The sequence below is a fragment of the Emericellopsis cladophorae genome (assembly GCF_022114955.1).
Source record: "Emericellopsis cladophorae strain MUM 19.33 chromosome Unknown NODE_55_length_149150_cov_119_250300, whole genome shotgun sequence".
Lineage (NCBI taxonomy): Eukaryota > Fungi > Ascomycota > Sordariomycetes > Hypocreales > Bionectriaceae > Emericellopsis > Emericellopsis cladophorae.
In genome coordinates this window covers 22,389-39,454 of record NW_026250980.1, presented here as the reverse complement: position 1 = coordinate 39,454, position 17,066 = coordinate 22,389, and the positions used below count along the sequence as shown (strand labels likewise).

The window sequence follows — 17,066 nt, the reverse complement described above, 5'->3', positions numbered from 1 at the left end:
ACATCATGACACGTTCAACGGATCTTGAGCAGGGCCTTGCCGTAGTTCTTGCCCTCAAACAGCTCGACAAAGCCCTCGGCGGCCTTGTCGATGCCGTCGGTGACGTGGAGCTTGGCCTGGATGGAGCCGTCGGCGAACCAGGCCTGCATCTTCTCCTGGTGGTCCTTGGCGTAGTCAGGGCCGAAGCCAGGCTTGCCGACGAGGAAGCCCTGCATGGTGGCGCCGGTGCGGATGAGGTGCATCAGGCCGCGGACGCCGGTCTGCTTTTCGCGGGGGGTGTTGTAGTCCTCGATCTGGCTGGGTTAGTATTGTCAGGTCCTTGGGAGGTGGAAGTGGGGAAGAATAAACTCACCATTCCGCACACGGGAATGCGGCCGTTCTCGTTAATGTTCTCGAGGGCGGCCTCGAGGTGGCTGCCACCGACGTTCTCAAAGTAAATGTCGATGCCGTTGGGGGCGAGCCTCTTGAGGGCGTCAAAGGGCGACTCCTTCTTGTAGTTAAAGCCGCCGTCGTAGCCGAGCTGCTTGATGAACTCGAGCTTCTCGTCCGAGCCGACGGAGCCGATGACGGTCAGGCCCTCGCGCTTGGCGATCTGGCCGACGACCTGGCCGACCGCACCGGCGGCGGAGCTGACAAAGATGGTCTCGCCCTTTTGGGGCTTGCCGATCTTGTGCAGGCCGGACCAGGCCGTGAGGCCGGGCATGCCCAGGGGTCCAAGGAAGAGGCCGAGGTCGAGATTGTGCGGGTTGTGCACCTTGCGTACGCTGGCGGCCTTGGGGTCCTCGATGCGCGCGTACTCAGCAATGGGCACGAACGCAATGACCAGGTCGCCCTCGGCAAAGTCGGCGCAGTCGGTCTTGATGACCTTGCCCACGACCGAGTTGGGCATGGGCCCGTCAATCTCAAAGGCAGGGGCGTACGACTTGACGCTCGGGTCGCGCATGCGGCCGCGCATGTACGGGTCGAAAGAGGCGTACTGGTTCTCCAGCACGAGACCGCCCTTGGGCGCTGTGTCAATGTCGGTCTGGCGCGCCTCAACGGTCAGATGCTCGCCCGGCACAGGCAGGCCGGTGGGGAGTTTCTTGTAGATCAGGGTCTTGTTGGGAGCCATTGTGTGCTGTGGTGGTGGTATCGTTGAGGGTGCTTTGGAGGCCAGGGTCTGGCAGCTCGAGGCCACCCTTATATGAAAGGACGGCTCCGAAAGTCCGGAGCTGTGCTGTCAGTGGTCCCGATCCGTCGACAGCATGAATTGACTTTCTCAGAGCTTCCGCCATGACATCAAACGCTGCCTCGGCTACGGCGTCCCGGCGCCCGGGGCCCAGGCGTCCCACTTGCCGTCGTGCCAGTGGCGACGGCATGACCTCATGCAGGCTAGAGAGACGATTGATTTAACTTTGACGTGCTCGGGCCTGGTCTGGGAAGGGGGGTAGATGTGTCGATTGGCTTTGACGTCGAGGCTCAGCGACCGTACATGTAGACCATCCAGGTTCGGTTGCTTGGTTGTCCGTGGATCAGTCAAAAACAAAAGACGCATAGACGCTGGCTGCAGTACAAGTTTGCTATGCTTAGCCCCGCGCCACGGTCGCGGCCGTTGATTGACTTTGACTGAGACGCCAGCTCGTTCGCACGCAATGCTATCCGTACACGACGGGGGCCTCGGGAGCGTCGCAGACTGTTCCGTTTGTAAGCATCTCGGCAGATTCTTCAGGGAATCCAGAAGAACCATTATTATGAAAAGCAGCTGGAGCACCGCAGCTTGGCAGAGAGGGACCACGGCGCAATCATGGAGCCGAGGACCCTCACCACCCTCCGAAAGTCCGGCAGCTGCAGCCGGCGCTATTCTACATCTGTCCAGCAGCGACCAGGTCAAAGGAGACGACGGTGAGCATGATCCGCCTCTGTCATCCTGGCCGACGAAACGGATGCGCCTCCGTGTTCAGAACCCATTCGTCCAAGCTCAAGGTATCGGGCGTCGAGAAGAGGAGGTAGAAATACTTGAGCGTCTCGGCCATCCAGAAACTCTGCAGTTGGTCAGCAACACCCCCAGCGCATCATCCCGCCAAGACGTACATCCATCGTGTCCAACTTCTCCGTGACTTTGTCCTTCATGACATTTGCGATCCCCGAGTAGGCCAGCTCGGTCTCCGTGGATCCGACCATACCCAGGAACATCTCCCACGCGAGATCGCGCAGGTCCTCGTGGCCTGTCATGCGGTAGAGCAGAAAAATGCTCTCAACAGCCTCTGGCCGTAACAGATACCGAGGGTCCTTGATCTGCCGCCAACCCTTGGGCGTCGCCCGGTCGGTGCGATGCCTCCATCTCTCTTCATCCCATTCACAGACCTCCAGAGACGGGCAGCCGAAGAAACCAAACATCTCGGGCATCACACCAGAGGGAAATTGCGAATAAGCCCATCCGCAACCCCGAGCGAGACGCTCGCCCAGCTCAAGGTCGCCCTTCTCCTCAAATAACTTGCCGCCCAGGCCAAACATGCCTCCGGCAAAACATGTCAGATGCTGGCTTTGGTAATCACGCGTGACCCCGGGGCTGAACTCGTGTGTCTGGGCATTGCCAAGGAACAAGATGTCCTCGTTGTCCGGCAGCATAGGTCGGAACAGCAGGGTTTGCTGGATTTGTTTGCTGGCCAGAGTGTACATCACCTGGAATTTCTCGTCTACTCCACCGAGAAGAGCGTGCATCTTGGGCAGGTACTCGTACAGCGAGTCGGCACCAGCCCCGATGCTGTAGAAACGACTGCTACTCGCGAGCTCGTTCCGAAAGTCCATCTCGACAGGCCACAGACCAGGCAGAGACGTGTCACGCTGTATCCTCGCGAGGAACCGTGTCACGCGATCCGCGGCGGAGAAATACTTTGCGTCGCCTGTCAGTTGCGACAGCCTCGTGAACTCGAGACACATGGAGGCTGGCGCTGCAGGGGCGTCGTTTTCGCCGGCACGTTGCGTGCCGTCCAACGCCTCCTCAAAGTTGAACCAGAACCCGGGCAGGCCGTTGGGGGTATCGAACGCCATATAGAGCATGTCGCCAAGTTCTACGGCTTTCCCCAACAAGTCTGCACGTCCGCTAAGGTCGTGCGCCGACAGCAGCCCGCCCAGGTGCCGGATGTTAATCTCAAAGAGATTGATGGCACTTGCCGTCGTGTTCCGAAAATTAATGTCCAAAATGAACTCGGCAGCGCTGTCGAATTCGTCCTTCATGCCCATGATCCAGAGCGTATCGAGCGCGTCGACCATGGTCGCGGCCCACCCTCCATACGTTTCTTTGCCGCCACCAGACGCAGGGTTGAGCTCGTCCTGGCCCCAGGCCTCGTCCTTGTAAGCATTCCAACTCCGCTCAAAGACTCTTTGTACTTGGTCGCGACGTGGATCGGTTGCGGAGGGATGCTGGAACGATGCCATGGACGCTTGGACAGGGGGTATTGGTCGTCGAGGGTGACCGGTAGGGAGGGGCTTGATGGTTTCTGGAGGGTAGTACTGTCGCGCCTGACTCCAATCGACAGGGGCAATGTGTTGACGGCGGGTCACGTTGCCAGGGAAGTTGTACCAGAGGAGGAGCACGGCGAGGGCTGCGCCTGTGATGACAGTCCAGCGTGGTCGTTGTCGCGAAGGCGCCATGGTTCGGAGTACCAATTGATTGGCGATGGCTCATGGCAGTCGTGAGAAGAGTCTGGAGGACGTCGAGCTGTGCGCTCGAACGACCGCGCACGGGTTGTGGGAGTGGAACACGGGACGCGGTATCCCTGGCATGGTGATGATGATCCCTACCTTGCCTGTCTTATCAGCAAAGGGGCGGCGGACGGGGACGTGAGGCACCTGTGTGTTCGGCGCCCGCGGCCCTGTGGCGCATAAACACCCACGTATGTATCCGTAGTGAAGCTATTTGAAATCGCCAGAGGATCTGGCGTCTGGACCCTGAGGCTCCGGGGGATGCTTGGCATTGCACTTCTTGGCCTGGACCCTGGAGGCACTTGATCTTGGCTTGTCTCACCGTGGGGCCCCCAATCCGCGCTTCACGCGTATTTGCAGGAAGAGGTATATGCAATTATCGGGTATGCAACTATTGCCGTGTTTCGTGGATTCTCGCGAGACCACCATCTCCAGGCATGAGTCTTAACTCACTATCTAAGGTACTTGGCACTACCAGACGCCTGCCAGGTGCGGCCACCTTCGGTCCTGAGCCTTAGTGCTTGAGAAACCTGGTGATAGTTCAACCTTGACAAACCTCAACATTTCAAAAGATTCATCATGGTGGGAGCGATATTAGTGAGCGGCCCGTCCTCGATCCTAACATCACCGAGGAGAAGCTGGAGCTTCTCCACGGCCAGATGGCCAACATCCTGCTGCAGCTATCCTCCCTGAAGGATGTCCTTTGATTGCGAACGTGGACGACATTATCAAACGTATCAGTGCACCAGTGGGGATTCCACCATCGCCATCTCACAGCTACACCTCCGCACACGAGTGGTACAGCTCGCTCGCGGACGTGCACATGGCCCAGCTGGCGCTTCAGCACAACGATGCCGTAGAGGACGAGGACGTGTGGGTTGTTGGTGTGATTGGCTGAGAGTTTGCTTACGCCGCGCCGGCACAGAGTAGTTTTGACCCGCCGTGGTAAGAAGAAGCAAAGAAGACAGAAATTGATGTCGCCGAAAGGGTCAAGGACATCTCGCTAGACGATACGAGGGAGACGGATCGGCCGCTGTCTCAACCTATGCGGGAGAGTTGGGAGAAGCAGGCGTGGCTGCTCAACTACGCGGCTAGGGAGAGCTGGGCCTTTGATAATATCTGGTGCAAGTTCTTGGACGAGATATATCTCGGGTCGAACGAGGATCAGGACTATAAAATCCTCCTTGCGCTGCATTCGGAACCGCAGAGAAAGGGCAGTAAGATCGTTCTGTGGGGGAGAAGCAGAATGCGGCAGACCGTCTGACAGAGAGGTTCTTGTGTCCTGAGGCCAGAATTGCCTAAAATAAAATGAGGCACGTGGTGATCATGCCCCCCCCCCCCTAATTGTGTATCATGCGTTGACCGAGCAACTCGAGGTCCACCAAAAACGAACGATTCAGTCCCGTTCCTTTTCCGAAATTCATGCGCTCAATGCCACGCGGAGTCGTGGACTTATAGTAGTGTGTCCCACATACAGGCCTCATCCTGGCACACATCTCGCCCGCCTCACGATATTACATGTCCTCCCCAGCAGCTTCCGACGCAAGCTCTCTGCGCATCACGACAGAGGGCCCGCATCGGCGGGTTCTTCTCGCCGTAGCTCTTCTTTCTCAGCCCGCGGGACGTGCGTCATGCCCAAGGCCGAGAACAAGGAAATTGGGACGACACGTCGTCTTGCATTGATCGCTTCTCCCAAGAGATGCAGGCCAGACCATGTTCTGCGAGTGGTGTTCACGGTGGCGTTGGCATGAGAACGGCCTCGTGATGGTTAGTCCTTACCCTTTCTTCTCGGCAGGGCGGAGCGTTGGTTGTTTCATCATTGATGTTTGTACCCGTCATTGCGCGCCGGGTCATTCGATTGGGATGTCACTTGCCGTGGAAACGGGAGGGCCTGCTGGTGATGCCTGGGAGAGGCAGCTGTATGTACATATAGCTGTGAGCCCTCCTATCTAGCGCCCATAATAAAGGATATAAAGCGATCAGCTCAGCCTAGCCTGCAGTCGCTGTCCATATTCCGCAAAAACACCATACTGAGTAACGATCAACCTCTTCCTCAGATTCACCATGGCCTTTCAACCACCGTTCAGCTCCTCGCCCATAGACGAGGTCCCTCCTAGGGCCGAGGACATGCACCCATCAGACCACCACAAATCGTCCGACTCGGACACACCCGTGGCGCCCATCCCTCTGCGGCCGTCCACCTCCTCGCGACCAGCGTCCCGCATGGCGACAGTGACTCCCAGCAAGACCCCCATAGTCAACAACCGCGCCTCGGTCGAGATGGACACCCAGGCGCCAGCAGGCGGAGGCTCAGCCTCCCGGTCCCAAAAGTCAGCCCGCTTCCGTGGCGACGGCGACTATGAGCACCCTGGCTACTGGTACGATGGGCCGCCTACCGCTCGCGACTACGAGCGTTACTGGCGGGGCGAGTACTTGCCCTACCCTGATCGATATACCTCCAATCCCCGACGATCGTATCGACCTCCCCCGCCCTCGTGGCACAGGTACCAGAACTCCAAACGCATGGCGTACGCGGGGGACTCGGACGACGACATGCCACCATACGACGAGCGCCGAGTCTCGCGCGACATGATGGACGCCCGTCGTCGTGCAACGGGTGATGAGGAAGCGGCACTGCCCAATCCCGCGTCCCGTCCGCTCCTGGAGAACATGCAGCCCGGCCACAGAGGCTCCTGGATGGCGAGCAACATGATGATGAGCGGCCGGCCCGACCTGGCCTGGGAGAACATGACGCGTCGCGAAAAGGCCGAGGTGATGCGCCTCCCGCTGACCGAGTGGATGAACAGCTCCGTCAAGAACCACTTTGTCGCCTCCCTGGGCGAGGTCGTCGGGACCACCATGTTCCTCTTCTTCGCCTTTGCCGGCACGCAGGTGGCCAACATTGGCTCCAACTCGGACGGCGAGAACACGACGACGGGCGAGGCCACGGGGTTCAACGTCGCCACGCTGCTGTACATCTCCCTCAGCTTTGGCTTCTCGCTCATGGTCAACGTGTGGATCTTCTTCCGCATCTCGGGGGGGCTCTTCAACCCGGCCGTCACGCTCGGCATGATCCTCGTCCGCGCCATCAGCATCGCGCGGGGTGTCTGCCTGCTCGTGTCGCAGATGTCGGGCGCCATACTCGCCTCGGCCATTGTGCGCTACCTCTTCCCCGAGTCGTTCAACGTGCGGACCACGCTGGGCGGCGGCGCGTCGCTCGTGCAGGGCGTTTTTATCGAGGCCATCCTGACGGCCGAGCTGGTCTTTACCATCTTCATGCTGGCCAAGGAGAAGCACAAGGCGACGTTTATCGCGCCCGTGGGGATCGGGCTGGCCCTGTTCATCTCAGAGCTGGTCGGTGTGCAGTTCACGGGGGGGTCCTTGAATCCCGCGAGAAGTTTCGGGCCGTGTGTCGTGACCGGTCAATTCGATCCTGAGCACTGGATATACTGTACGTGTCGTCTCCTAGTCAGCGCGTTGTGGGATCGTCTTGCTAACCGTTTGGGAATAGGGGTTGGGCCGTTTGTGGGTTCCATTCTGGCCGTGCTCTTTTACAGATTCATCAAGACACTTGAGTATGAGGTGAGTCAATGCACCTTTTTTTTTTTTTTTTTTTGGTCAAACGCCCGAGATAGACTGACGCGAAGCAGATGGCCAACCCGGGTGCGGATGGCGACGATGCGAATGACCCGACCAAGAACCCGGAGAAGATGGCGGAGATTCAGGAGCCCAGGGCACCTTCGTTCCGCAGCTGATAATGGGGTGATCAATCTGCGACTTGCTGTGGGGGACGGAGTACTCAAGAATACGATGAGAAAATGACAGATAGGACTGTATGTATCACGACCAAGACAGCGCGAATGGCAGAACAAGGCAAACGGGCCAGTCGAACTTGCGTCGCTTCGACAGTGTGCGTGACATGAGTGCTATTCCGTTCTCATTCAAGCTACCGGCTATCAGAGAGGACGCCGGTTTGCTTGGCCAGAGCGAGCATCTGTTGGGCAACGTCATCTACGTCTTTGGGCATTATGGGCAAGCGATGGCCGCCATCCCACTCGATGCTCCGCGCCGTACCGTCCTTGCAGTAGGCGTCCGCCATCTTGCGGTGCATGTCCACGGACGGGTCCTGGAGCCCGTGGACGTGCAGGGTCGGTATGCTCAGGGCGTGCTCGCCCTCATTGTTGGGCGCCCAGTCGGAGAACTCGGTGCTCATCTGCCCAATGTCCGCCGTGTACGCCACGTGCGGCATCTTGCCCTCGGGGTCCAGCACCACGATGGGTGCTCTGCCGGCCATGATGACGCCAAACTTGAACGGACCCTCGCCGCCAGGCACCTTCTCCTGGGCCCAGAGCACGCTCGCGGCAATCTTGGCGCCCTGCGAGAAGCCCAGGATGGCAACCCACTCCCCGCGTCCCTCGTCCTCGCGCATCGCCTTGCTGAGTTCATTCAGCACCTTGTTGGCTGCGTCCTCGTCCTGCTGCTGGTCGCCATCCCATCGGAGCCAGCGGTAGAAGGGGCCATGGTCTCCAAAGTACGGCACAATGGCAGGGTGGGGCTTGCTGAGAAAGGGCGCGTTCACAAAGACAAAGCGGAACGTGTTCTCGAGGCGCTTGATGATGCCGCGACACTGCAGCATGAAGATGTCTGCGCTCGTGCCGCCGCCATGAAGGCACAGTATGCGTGGCAGGGCGAGCGAGGCGTCGGACTTTGTGATCTGCGTCATGGCGCGCGTTTCTGTCGCGCAGCGCAGGACTCGGTGAGGAGTGTGTCAGAGGCCGATGGGGTGGGTGATCGGCGTGCCCAGATCAGCAGTTGACGCGTAACGATGAGTAGGGCCAGGAGGTGCGCGAAATACAGAACGGTAACAAACGGTGCGTCAATGGGCGCAAGGGGCGGCTTATCTTTCACGAGGAGCTGGAGCTGGCTGGGGAATGAATCATCTTTCAAGTTCGGAGGAATCTCAGTGTAACACTCCTGCTTATCGATATGCGATAAGAAAACTGACCACCTTCGGTGCGTTTTGGGCGACGCCCTTTTGATATTGAGGGCATTTTGGACACCCTCGCAAGCCAAAGAACCTCATAGGCTCACGAGGTCATACGGATACCCCGCCCTTATTCATGTCGCTGATACAGATCCCACTGGTTCCCATACAGATCCTTCAAGACAGACACAGCTCCGTAGCTCTCTCTCCTTGACGGGCGGCCTGGCCCATTCGACACCAGACTCTGTGAAGCGAGCATGGTCGCGCTCAAAGGCATCTGTCTCCAGAAACAAAAACACCCTGCCGTCGGTTTGGTTCCCAATGGTTGCTGCTTGTTCCGGCGTCGCCGCCCGGGCAAGTAAAATCCTTGCAGCGTTCGTAGGGGCGCCCGGGGGTCGAATTGTCACCCAGCGCTTCTGCTGGGCTGGAACAGGCCTGTCTGCCACAAGGCTGAAGCCGAGCTTGCCAACGTAGAAGGCCAAGGCTTCGTCTTAGTCGCGGACGACCAGCGATACATGGGCGATGTGCGGCATCGTCCTGGTGAGAGCACGAGATGGAGGTCGATCTCGTACTTCGACATCCAGGCTGTCTTTCATGTTCAGTGACTCTACCTGAACCTGGAGTCCAACAAGTCTACAAGTCAGCGTCGCTCCAGCTTGCGCCTTGCCCAGAGAGGAAATCCAGGGTCTTCAGGCCCCAGGCCCCAGGCGGCAGGCCCAGGGACTCACCACCAGGGACTTGACATGACCTCATCCGTCAGACGACGGAGAATACGCGCGCACGAACACGCAAACGCACGCGCACTGCCGATACAGCTTTGACTGCCGATGCGATCTACACCGCACAGACGGCACAATTCCAGCTCTTTGGTCAGTTCAACAGTTAAGGGTAGCCACTGATGCAGTCGTGCAGCGCCAGGATGCGCAGAGGGATGGGGCAAGCCCTCAGTCAAGCACCATGTCTTCTCAGCTCGTATATATCCCTTCCATCCAGACTCTGCGTCTCGAGCCTGCATGATACCCTCCCCATTCGATTCTCCTCATTTTATTATTCTACCAACATCGTGAATGGGCTGGCCCCGTCACCATGTCTTCTCAATCCAACCTACAAACCTCACCACCACGCGTGGGTGTCGATGGCTTCAGACCATCAGAACCGTCGTGGACTCCTCCATCACCAGCATCATCTTCAGCTATCACATCAAGTTCACGGAGAAAAGGAGCGTGGAGGCCCTCAGGAATGCCACCCCCAGCTATCGCACCGCCGTCACCTCCCACTGATGGTGATGACGATGACATCCCTCGACAGACACCAAGCCCTCCGTCTCCAGTTACACCCCCGCTTGGGAGCAACGAGATTATCCCCATGCGCATGTTCAACGATCCAGATGCGCACCGCGGTCGGCGAAGCCACGACTTGCCAGTCAGACCAGCCGACGAGCCCGCTCAGCCAACTGTTCTCCCCTCGTCCACGCGGTGGGTGACGCCGCACCAAGACGACGAGATCAGACCAGCGACGCCGCGGGAGGCGCCCAGAATCAGAAGACCCGTGTCCGGCCGTCAAGCCCAAAATCGCCCCCGGGCGCAGTCGGCATCCCAGGCATTACAGCCGACCCCCGTGAACCGCGACAGTCTTCCCACATTCGCCCAGTCTCAGGCTGACTACGGTCACCCCGCCAATCCTCTCCATGCTCACCCAGTGCCTGAAGTCAGAACCCATGCGCCTCCAGAGAAGCTGCCCATCGACCAGGTTCTGTATCAGGACCACCTAGATGCGTCATTCGCACCGCCTGCTCCTGTGCCGCCACCACCGCCTCCACCACCGCCTCCAGCTCCAGCGTTAGCAGCCTCGACCACATATCTCCCCGCACCTCAGGCGACAATGTCGAGGTCTTCATCAAGTCTTGATCTGTCCCGTTCGACATCCACTGACAGCCCCTCTCCAGCTGGGTCCCCGGCCAGAGGCAAGTGGTTCGCTAGCCTGGGACAGAAAACATCATCAGGATTCAACAATCTGGCCCAGAAGTTTGGAGGAACCGGCTTCGTCCCCGGTACGCTCGAAAAGGAGTGCGACAAGGCGGCCCTCATCCTCAAGACATTCTGCAAGGAAGGTGTCTACGCAGACCCCGTCAAGGTGACCGACTCGGCAGCCTTGCCGCCAATGGAGGAGGGCCAGCTCACGACAGCCTCGACGCCGAAGAGACCACAAGCCATGATGACCATTCCCACGAGAATCATCAACGAGGCCGTCGGATTGGCCATCTTCACCACCTTCCGCGCCGGCCTCGAGTTCAAGTTCGCGTCTGGGTCGGGAATCCTCGTGGCGCGCCTGCACGACAGATCATGGAGTCCTCCGTCTGCGATCCAGCTCCATTCGTTTGGGGGCGGCTTCGTGGCCGGCATGGACATCTTTGACTCTGTGTGCGTCATCAACACCCAGGAAGCCCTCGCCGACTTTATGACCAAGAGAGTCAGCATTGGCGGCAACGTCGCCGCCGTGGCTGGACCTTGGGGTGTCGGCCGCGCGGTCGACTGGGCTACCAAGGTGGACAACAAGGGCAAAGGCAAGGACGCAGCCTTGGCCGACGACTCGACTACTGCCTTGAATAGCCCTCCCGCCCTCCCGACCCTACAAGTCAATGGTTCTCGCGCCAAGATGGACAAGGAGATTCGTGGGCAGGGCGGGGCTCAACCCAAGAAGTTCCAGCCCATCTTCTCCTATATCAAGTCACGGGGGCTCTATGCAGGTGTGGGGTACGATGGCACAGTCATCCAGGAGCGTAAATCAGCCAACGCGTCGTTCTACGGCAAGGTGGTGACATGCGAAGAGATCCTGCGCGGACAGGTGCCGCCACCGGAGGACAATGCTGCGCTGCAGAAGCTGTGCGACGTGCTCAAGGGTGCCGATGGCGGGCATGGACTAAGCATGTCCATTGATGCCACGATCTCTCCTCTAATTATCGATACAGCAGAGCAACAGCCGAGTATCACGGTATCGGGCGACGGAGCATCGTCGTCGTCGTCAGATGGCCTGTCGGCACCGTTGCCCCCCGCATATCCTGTTGATTCTCTGCACCCAGCTGAGGCGTGCGCACCGGAGAAGTTTGGTCGCCTTTAGAGGAGGGGTGGGGGTGATGGGATTGAGAAAAAGAAAGTGGTCCGAAGGTCCTTAGTTGGTTGCGAGGGAGCGCCAGCCACCAGGGCCAACGGCTAGAGTGTGTCTGCATCATATGACCGTGTTTTTGCATTTACAGGCGTAATTTTGAGAGTTGTGTCGGTTCATCGTGTTCTCGCGCTGGGTCCTTGATTTGATCTCGTTATGTTTGGAGCCAAGGATAGACAACTACGTATAGCCAGCATGCATGCCTGTCCCGAGTTCGTGGGGCGATTGGAACGCGCAGCTGTTACGTATGGGCCTGATACGAATTGCAGGGAGTCGATCTTTCGGTGTCCACCGCAGCGAGCACGTCATCAACCTGGTGCGCGGCGAAAAGAGATCGGCGACGAACACCGGTTTGCGGACCATCTCGCCAGCTGCTGGACCGCGGGCAGCGAGACGTGGACTGGCCGAGTTGTTGGCGAGGGAGCGATGTGGGAGTGGCAGGTAGGCAAGGTCAAGTATTGTATCACGCCTTACCTTAGATTTTGTCCTTGAGCTGTGCTCTACGATCGGTTCGCACGGCAGCAGCTGTACACGCGTCTTCTCCAGGTATATGCGACAGTGTCTCCGATTCTGATAAGAACAAAAGGAGCAACGGGCTGGTTAGTTTGGTTCCTGGTCTGTGAAGTGGCAGTGCAGTCGTCACCACCTCACAACTACAGTACTCTCAGTGCAAAAATAGTAGCGACACGCGGCCGTGATGAGCTCATGAGCAGAAGCCACGACTCTTGTCGATGGACAGCCACTTTGATCACCCAGCACCAGGTCCAATCAATCTTCCAAGGTGCCAAGTCCGGCATTCGGCAGTGGGGAAAAGCTTGTCAGGACTCAGGAGTCTGGACTGGACAGAAAAAGGCTGAAACTGTGAGACATGCAGCGATTGGTGTCCGCGCTAGTGCTGGCCAGGCACATGTGCAGTCCGCACCTGTTTCAGGTTTTCGCTGCTGAAGCCCCTGACGGACGGAGTGAACCGCATCAAATTCGAAGCTGTTGCTCAAATCGCTATTAATTACAGAGTTCTGAACAAACCACAGAGCCGAGACGTGACGTGCTCGTGTCCCGAGGACGAGCTCGACAGCCGTTTGCCTATTAATCAGAACGTCAGAGCCTCACTCGGGGGGATGATTATTCAAACTCAGATGCAGGCTAACCCTTCCAGAATGGAGCTGCATCGCGGCTGTAAATATGAGTGGTTGGCTGGACTCTAGGAGTGCCACAGCGGCTATTGATTACAGGCTTCAATATGAAGCCACGGCCCGAAAAAATGGCATTGACCGCCACGAGCCTGGGAATCGACCACGACATTTTGTAGTGAGTCTACGTAGAAGGAAAAGGATCCGACGATGATGTCGGCGGCTCCATGACGGCGCGGCATGGTGCCTTTTGTTGGTACGAGACTGCCGGCTGCAACTTGTTGGAGTGATCGGCATTGTCTCAGGCGCTTGAACATCCACGGCTTGTTGAACTCCACTGCTTGCCTGAGCTTCAACGCGCGACAGATCCCCGATGTAGAACATTGGGACTTGGCAGTCCTGATCTGGACTCTTGGCTCTTGTGTTAGCAGGACACATGGCTCATGTGGCACTTGGCTTTTGACTGGACCACGATGCGGACGTCTCAGGCAGTCAAATGTCCCCTCCGACAGGTCGGTAGGAATCGAGAAGTTGAGAACTCGGCGCTGTCAATCGGCGCTTGGGCGATGCAAATCACGGAAGTGGAGCGACCGACAGCTCAGGAGTTGTATCCACTGATTGTCGAACTGCGTGGCCCAGTGCCACGGCCACCTCGAGCATGCACTGTCTGGATGTAGCAGCTCAATGCGGAGGGGGCATGAATGACTGGATCTTTGAAGTGCACAGGAGCACCACCTAGTAGATCGCTGTTGGAACAATGTTCACCACTGATGGGGGACTGGTGATGCCAAGTGGCCTGATAATACAATGTACCAACAGTACGTACTCTGTACCTTGAGGAGCAAGACTGGTCGCCATTATGGCTCGTCAATATGGCCCGTCCAGGAGGCAGGCGCCAGGGACTGTGCCTTCTTCGTCAATCGCAGTCGGCGGCCGGGCCACAACCCTACCGGCAGCCCCACCAAAGATTGCAGCAGCTCCAGTCCAGGCCAGCCACTAGCAGTGCACTACGCCGCGGTCGATGCAGCAGTTCGACCCCTGGCTAGGACTGACTGCACTTGCCCCAGTCGGGTAAAGGCCATCGCAATCATCAACTTGGCCCTCTCTGATGTTCTCTTCCAGCTTCCTCCGTCTCTCTCCTTAACACTCATGTCATTCATTCTTTAGCAGACGCTCACCGCGCCCAACACTGGCATTTACTCCCTCTTCTCGCAAGTCTTGGCTATCTCTTCTCTTTCTTTCCGTTTTCTCCTGCCACCCAAACTTCCGATTCGTCTCGTCACCCCCGTCGTACGGGACCCGGCTTCGAGCCTTCGAGGAGCTCGCACAACAATTGATTGTGGTTATCCGGGTATTGCGAGGCAAATCTTGCATCTCCAGACCTCCCAACTCTCGTTGATCTTTTCGCTGGCCTCCAAGAAAACACTTTCGTCGTCCCGCGCTCCTCGTCGTCCTGCTGCGAACGCCTAACTATTGGCCTCTCGACGCTCACCCACACCGAGGCGCTTTGGACCACCCTGGCGGCTGGTCACTGTCTCACTCGGCCCCATCTGACCCCGCTGGCGGCTTTCAAGATGATAATGGGAGCGAAGATACCGGGCACGACTAAGGTTGTCACCATGCGAAACTCGTGCACCAGGGCCCTGATAGCGTCTGTCGCCTTTCTCGTCGTCCTGATTTTCATGCTCCGCAGTGAGCAGTCCATCGATGTTCGATCACAGATTCTGCGACAATCCGGCGTCAAGTCAGCCGGTGCCGTCCCTGAGCAACAACCTCTTGACCAGTCAACACCAATGCCGCCGCCGCAAGATCCAGCATTGTCCGAATTCGAGCCCCAGAGCGACCATGTGCCCAATTGCGACATCGACATGGACCACCTGCGGGAGGTCAAGGAGCGCCACCAGCTTGAGGACAAGTTCCAGTACATGAAGCGATACGTCAAGTTCACGCGCAAGGACGGCCTCGAGCGCAAGTCAATGACCCGCCTTCACGATCAGAACCTCCTTCCCAACAAGTTCAAGACGGTCGAGCTCGGCCAGCACTACGGCCAGCAGGAATGCGCAGAACCTCTACTGGTCGACGTACCTCGCTCGGGCCTTCCCTCGACCGTCAATGCCTCTGACTTTACATTCGGCATTTCCACTACCTACGGCCGGTTCATGGACCCAGAGACAACATCAATCAACGAGTGGATCTTCTGGCTGACGGACAGCCGCGGAAACTCGAACGGTGGCAAGCTGCTGCTCATGCTGCTCGATGCCAGCGACGAGGAGCTACAGGAGGTGGCCAACCTTCTCGGCGACGTGGGTATCGACGTGGACGTCTATCACAGCGACTCATCCGTGGAGATGGCTGTCCGCTACCTCAACCTGGTACCCACGTTGTACACACACCGTGATACGCCCAACAAGAAGTGGCTAGTCACATGCGACGATGACACTTTCTTCCCCAGCATGCACGGCTTGATCGAGGAGCTGGGGAAACACGACCACACGCGGCCCAAGTACATTGGTACCTTGTCGGAGGATGTCGGCGCGCTAGACCGCCACGGCTCCCAGGCCTTTGGAGGCGCCGGTGTCTTCCTCTCCATCCCCATGGCGCAGCGTATCACGGAGCTCTACGCCACTTGCATCTCTCCAGAGAAGATCCTCGAATCTGACTCTGGCTGGGGCCCTCAGGGTGACATTATCCTGCGCAAGTGCATCTACGAGAACACGGACACACGCCTGACGTCCGTTTGGAATCTCTGGCAGCTCGACTTCTACGGCGACCCCAGCGGCTTCTATGAATGGGGCATCAAGCCCCTGTCTCTGCACCACTACCGTGGCGGAGGCTGGCACTCGGCGAAGCCGGGGCAGTTCACCAAGATTGCCCACACGTGTGGAGAGGACTGCTCCCTGCAGCGCTTCCAGACCAGCGACGACTGGGTCATCTCTGGATACTCGATCGCGCACTACCCCGAAGGTATTGACTGGGACTATTACCAACAGGAGGGCACGCTATGGGCTGCACCCGAGAACAAGGGATGGAACCTCGACTTTGTCTTTGGCCCGCAACGACCGAGCCTGCACGGGACGGGCAAGAAGATTGCCTGGGAGCTCAAGGAATCCGAGGTTCGGTCCGATTCGTCCGTGCTGCAGACGTACGTGCGCAAAAAGGACGACGAACGCTGGGTCCAGCAGGACGGGCAACCCATGAGCAACATCGACGGTGTCATTGAGCTTGTCTGGATTCCATCGTGATGGGTTACTTTGCACGAGACTCGTCCATTTACCATGGCCCTTGCTTGGGGTCATCATCGACAGGCACCATAATGGCCTGCAGTGCGAGCGTCACTTCATGTTGATTTCTGGAATATCGGCGTTCCGGTGGTGAAAGGCCTCTCATCGTCTTGCCCAAAAGGACAAGCACGGGGTCACTATGTTGTTATTCGCGCAGCCGACCGCATGGTCGTCGTGCGGGCTTCCGTTGCGAAGTTCTGTCTCGGAGGCGTTCTTTTCATCTTTGTCGTCAGCATTTACGTCGGCTCATGCCATGTAACCAACCAATTGTGGCCTTCGCCATTCCTTTTTTTTTTTTTTTTTTTTTTTTCGTTCTTCGTTAGTATCGAGTACTTGCAACGGCCGGACCTGTTATTGTGTTTCTGTCAGGAAAGTTATCAGCTCACCGACAATAGAAAGGTCGGTAAGCGAGGATTAGCGAGAAGGGTGTGGCGTCGGGCATAACCACTTTTGGACATTTTCTGTATGAAGTATTAGGAGCGAGGCCTCGGCAAACATGAGCGCGTGCCATGTTTACAGGTACATAGAGCGGTATAGAAGCGGTATATACTATACAACATATGTCTTGCCTCTAGAACAGACTTTTGGAAGTGCTGGTGTGCCTGCAGAGATGTCTTAGACTGTCGGGCGGCAGACGGGTGAGACATCGTACTACCTTGAGTCGTTCTGCAATCTTTCTCAAGGTCCAAGGATATAAATATGATAGACGACGCACCCTAAGCTGAGTCAACAGTAACAAGCATGGAAACCGTGGAACTTGAAAGATCTGTTGAAGCTGCCCCGACGTTGAGGTCACGGTACAGGGTAGGTGCCGGCCTGCTTAGT

The 17,066-nt window shown here is 57.8% G+C and overlaps 6 protein-coding genes across 6 annotated transcripts; 3 read left to right on the top strand and 3 right to left on the bottom strand.

Annotated features, from left to right (window-relative positions):
- Positions 1 to 14: 14 nt before the first annotated feature.
- Positions 15 to 1,111, bottom strand: J7T54_002602 (NAD(P)-binding protein; the record flags this gene model as incomplete). The annotated part of the gene is made up of 2 exons (XM_051509130.1): positions 15 to 293; positions 353 to 1,111. The coding sequence occupies 2 exons, from the start codon at positions 1,109 to 1,111 to the stop codon at positions 15 to 17; spliced, it is 1,038 nt and encodes a 345-aa protein (XP_051359816.1).
- Positions 1,112 to 1,901: 790 nt separating this feature from the next.
- On the bottom strand, positions 1,902 to 3,633 carry J7T54_002601 (mannosyl-oligosaccharide alpha-1; the record flags this gene model as incomplete). Its single annotated transcript, XM_051509129.1, has 2 exons — positions 1,902 to 2,021; positions 2,071 to 3,633. 2 exons carry the CDS (start codon positions 3,631 to 3,633, stop codon positions 1,902 to 1,904), a joined length of 1,683 nt encoding a protein of 560 aa, XP_051359815.1.
- Positions 3,634 to 5,748: 2,115 nt separating this feature from the next.
- J7T54_002600 (uncharacterized protein) lies at positions 5,749 to 7,439 on the top strand (the record flags this gene model as incomplete). Its single annotated transcript, XM_051509127.1, has 3 exons — positions 5,749 to 7,135; positions 7,196 to 7,266; positions 7,335 to 7,439. 3 exons carry the CDS (start codon positions 5,749 to 5,751, stop codon positions 7,437 to 7,439), a joined length of 1,563 nt encoding a protein of 520 aa, XP_051359814.1.
- Positions 7,440 to 7,630: 191 nt separating this feature from the next.
- J7T54_002599 (Rhodanese-like domain-containing protein-like protein) lies at positions 7,631 to 8,407 on the bottom strand (the record flags this gene model as incomplete). Its single annotated transcript, XM_051509126.1, has 1 exon — positions 7,631 to 8,407. The coding sequence occupies one exon, from the start codon at positions 8,405 to 8,407 to the stop codon at positions 7,631 to 7,633; it is 777 nt and encodes a 258-aa protein (XP_051359813.1).
- Positions 8,408 to 9,907: 1,500 nt separating this feature from the next.
- Positions 9,908 to 11,785, top strand: J7T54_002598 (Protein YSC84; the record flags this gene model as incomplete). Its single annotated transcript, XM_051509125.1, has 1 exon — positions 9,908 to 11,785. The coding sequence occupies one exon, from the start codon at positions 9,908 to 9,910 to the stop codon at positions 11,783 to 11,785; it is 1,878 nt and encodes a 625-aa protein (XP_051359812.1).
- A 2,749-nt stretch (positions 11,786 to 14,534) lies between these two features.
- Positions 14,535 to 16,202, top strand: J7T54_002597 (uncharacterized protein; the record flags this gene model as incomplete). The annotated part of the gene is made up of 1 exon (XM_051509124.1): positions 14,535 to 16,202. One exon carries the CDS (start codon positions 14,535 to 14,537, stop codon positions 16,200 to 16,202), a length of 1,668 nt encoding a protein of 555 aa, XP_051359811.1.
- Positions 16,203 to 17,066: the final 864 nt, after the last annotated feature.